The sequence below is a fragment of the Sinohyriopsis cumingii genome, chromosome 12 (genome assembly GCF_028554795.1).
Source record: "Sinohyriopsis cumingii isolate HCF-2022 chromosome 12, ASM2855479v2, whole genome shotgun sequence".
In the NCBI taxonomy this organism is placed as follows: Eukaryota; Metazoa; Mollusca; class Bivalvia; order Unionida; family Unionidae; genus Sinohyriopsis; species Sinohyriopsis cumingii.
The window spans coordinates 104,360,367-104,364,414 of record NC_142972.1 but is presented as its reverse complement, the minus strand read 5'-3'; the positions used below and the strand labels follow the sequence as shown (position 1 = coordinate 104,364,414).

General features: G+C 35.1%; 1 protein-coding gene across 1 annotated transcript; it reads left to right on the top strand.

Annotated features, from left to right (window-relative positions):
- Nucleotides 1-1,156: 1,156 nt before the first annotated feature.
- LOC149787163 (protein meiotic P26-like) lies at nt 1,157-2,796 on the top strand. Its single transcript, XM_089978349.1, has one exon. The coding sequence runs from the start codon at nt 1,292-1,294 to the stop codon at nt 2,519-2,521; it is 1,230 nt and encodes a 409-aa protein (XP_089834475.1). The 5' UTR covers nt 1,157-1,291; the 3' UTR covers nt 2,522-2,796.
- Nucleotides 2,797-4,048: the final 1,252 nt, after the last annotated feature.

Here is a 4,048-nt window from a genome sequence, read left to right as displayed (position 1 = left end):
ATCTATCAAAGGTATAAAGCGAGAGGTAAATAGAAACAAATGTACCTTTGGTTTTTAGAACCTGAAAGTTATTGAATCAAGGTGCTACATAGGTTTGCTACAGCAACCAAATCAGTACAGAAAAAATGGTTCCACATGTACAGTTCGGTTATTATGTATGCGTTAGTTTGTTTCCATTAATAGATAACAGAAATAAATAATAAATATATTTTTTTCCCTTTGTCTACCACTGAAAATGAAATACACAAATACACTTTCATATATGATAGATGTCACCATTAAAGTGAAAGGGGCGGTGGAGGGGAGGTGGCAAGTACATTGTATAAATTGATGTATTCTGGATGGAGTTTTTCAATACTAGTTAATATCCATGTCACCATATTTCAGACAGGGTTAGAACTTATGGGGTAATAATATTTACCAATTTAATATGCTTAGCAATCAAGTTGGGACGAAAAATATATTTCATACGTTTTGGGACACAATTTTTATTGACAATTAAAACGAACTTTAAATATAACGAATGTATAGACAACAGCTAAAGGCGATTATAGACAACAACCAAAGGCGATACAGTTTTATATTGTCTCGTTATGTGACTTATCTATTTTCAAACTTCTAAACAAATAAATATAAAGATTATTTGTATGCAGATATGTCTAATCTTCGAATTCATGATATAAAATCTGCCTGTTGTATAACACTTATGATATTAAGCAACCAACCCTGGTTGGACATAGAAATGTATATTCTACTCATCAAATTCTGGAAAACATACTGTCTAATTCCATTGTAATAGTATTAACTGAATATGTTATCAAACGATGTTACATATGTTTATCAGCTACTATTAATAACCTCGTGAGTACATGAGATAATATTAACAACACGTTCGCCATCAGATTGTAACTGGGGATAGATAATCATAGCGTTTTCTGCAGAACACCTAGGTCCAAGCCAACAACAAGGAAGTAATATGCCATACAGACTGGGATTTCGTTATCCCACACCTTTATATCAATCACACAATATCAAAAAAGAAGTATAACAGTTTGCGTTTCTAAAGCTGAAGAAAAAGGAAAAACAAAACTCATGTAGATGAAAATCTATGTTCGTATGCATGTTCATCTAAATTTGTATTTGGCTAAAACTCTTTCAGCCTTAAACATCGGTGTACCAGTCTTTAGTAAAACCCGTGGTTAATATCACAGTTGCAACGTGTGTATTACTAACGAAAGAGCTGTGAGATCAATGAAAGAAGACAATAATAGCAACATCGTGTGAAGATTTCATGGCTTCAGACGAGATGGAAGGTGGTGAGCAAAAAGTATCAGAAGATCTGAATTGTCCACTTTGTCAGAAGGTATTCAAATCTCCTAGACGACTGCCGTGTTTACATTCATTTTGTCAGGATTGTCTACAATCACATATATCTAAAACTACTTCTGTAAATGACTCAGTAAAGCAATTCTGCTGTCCAATATGTGGAAATGTGTCATGCTCAAACGACGAAATTACTATGGACAAATGGGTGCTTTTATTTCCTTTAAGTACACTAACACTTTCTGTGTTAATGGAATCAAACGTGAAGGTAAATCTTGTGTGTAACATTTGCCAGACTGATGATGTTACCTCCCCTGCCGAAGACGTGTTCATTATATGTGATGAGGCCTTGTGTCGACATTGCTCAAAACTTCACAGAGGATCAAGACTGTTAAAAACTCACACTGTTTTGAAAATTGAAGAATTACCTAGGAAACAGAATACACTTATGCGTAATCATGCAGTGTTTCATTGCACTGAGCACGTGCACAAGCTAGTTGAACTTTTTTGCACAACTCACGAAACTCTACTTTGTACCAGTTGCTTTTTTAATAGTCATAAGAATTGTTCCAACGTAGTCAAGCTAGTCAACGAAACACCAGATATATCAGACTCACTATTGCAGGTGAAACAGCAAGTTCAAAAACTTGAAGATCAGATAAAAAGGTTCACTAAGATCAATTTATCAAACCTAAGCAAGCTTAACAAAGAAGTAACTGAACTGACTGCTGAAATACAGGGATTGAAGAAAACAATTAATGATGCCTTAGATGATCTAGAAAGGAGAGTGAATGAAGAAGGGAAGAAACTGTTCGACGAAGAAAAGGAGCGAATAGAAGAACTGAACAATGGCTGCAGATCTCAAGCAACGGCTATTCGAAATTTGAATGTAGTTGTGGAGTCAACCAGTAAATATGCAACACAGCCTCAAATGTTTATGCTTATAAAAACAATAATGAATCAGATCTCTACGCCCCAACAGCAAATTGATCACAAGCGCACGACGAATAGCATTGTAACATTGCAGTTGGATATCAACCCACAAATAAAATCTATCACTGACATCCCAAGAGGTGAAACAGGCAGGCTAACGATGAAGAAAAATGATAACGTTCCTACTTTAAGAGATGGATTCAAACTTCTAAAAGAATGTAAAGCAGTTTGTGTAAATGTTAAGGAGGTAAAGGTTCCAGAGTAATGTACCCCTTGGTTTACAGGTGTAACATTTTCTGGGGATATGCAAGTCTTACTAGTGGATTATAGAAATAAAAGATGTTATTTGTTGGAATCTTCATAGGATGTCATCACTTGTTACAAATTCTCAGTGACGCCGTGGGACATCTGTATGATAGGAAAAAAGGAGGTAGCAATTACATGTCCCCATGACCAATCAATTTACATACTTTCAATACAAGATAATTCGATCACACCCATCAGGCAGATATGGACCCAATACGAGTGTTTTGGTATTACTGCCTACAATGAAAAAGAGTTGATAGTATCCGGACCTTGTGATGACGGGAATAAGTACTACTGGAGCATGGTCACTCTGGAGGGGAAGAATAAATCACACCATGAGTTTGATGCTAAAAGTGGAAGCCAGAATTACGTCGTACTCGATGCCTTAAAGACTCGCCTGTATATATCTGTATACAAAGACAATTCCATTCATTGCTTTGGTTTAGATGGAAGAAAATATTTTACATTCAAACATCATGATCTTCAAGGACCATTGGGCGCTGCTTTAGACAAGTATGACAATGTGTACTTATTGGGAGGTAAATCCAAGAATATTTTTCAGCTGTCTCCGGATGGATCCCTCATTCAGATCATCTTGAAAGATTTCAAGAAGATTCCTACAGGAATCAGTTTTAATCAGAACAGGGACCAATTCATACTTACGCTTTTAGAAGATGCTAATATCACTGTGTATGCACTAAGGGTAAGGAAATAAATTTTCCTGTATTTACCTTCCTAAATTCCTATACGTAATTGATCCCATTTTGTACAGTATTATATTTTAATTCATATCATCGACTATATAAATGTACCACATTATTATCCTTCTCTTCTTCTTTACATACATACACATATACATACATGTGTACGTACCTTCGTGCGTGCGTGCATATAGGCAGACAGAGAGACGGACAGACAGAAAATGCTTATATATACAAATCATTTATTTTGGCCTTATTTGTATACGTAATGACCGTAAGGGCTCTCAAACGTATATTATGGTCTGGTATCCGTCATGTGCCGTCCTTTCGCCGTCCATCTGTAAGCACATTGTTCAAATCACGATAACTCAAATATGAACAGATTTTATTAAACTTGCTGTGTGGGTATATCTGAACAATATCCCTGAAAGATTGATACAAGCACGCATAACCTTTGGTTCTTGGTAAAATATTATATTTATGCACTACATGTAGATAGCGAACACGTTGCTTAAACGAATACGGATATAACGTTATGAAGCTCGATATATGGGTACATTCTAATGACAAATGGAAGTAAATCAAGAATAAGCGATGTATGACCTCATTTTCAATGCCAAAGGTAATGAATTAAAATTATTTTATTTATAAAATTGATAACTCAATGAAATACTAAAGGATTCTGAACATTCGAACCCTGTATATAATAAAGAGAGAATATATGAAAAGTGATGTCAATCGCTATATATATAAACTTTACAACAAATACAATGCGTGATAAATAC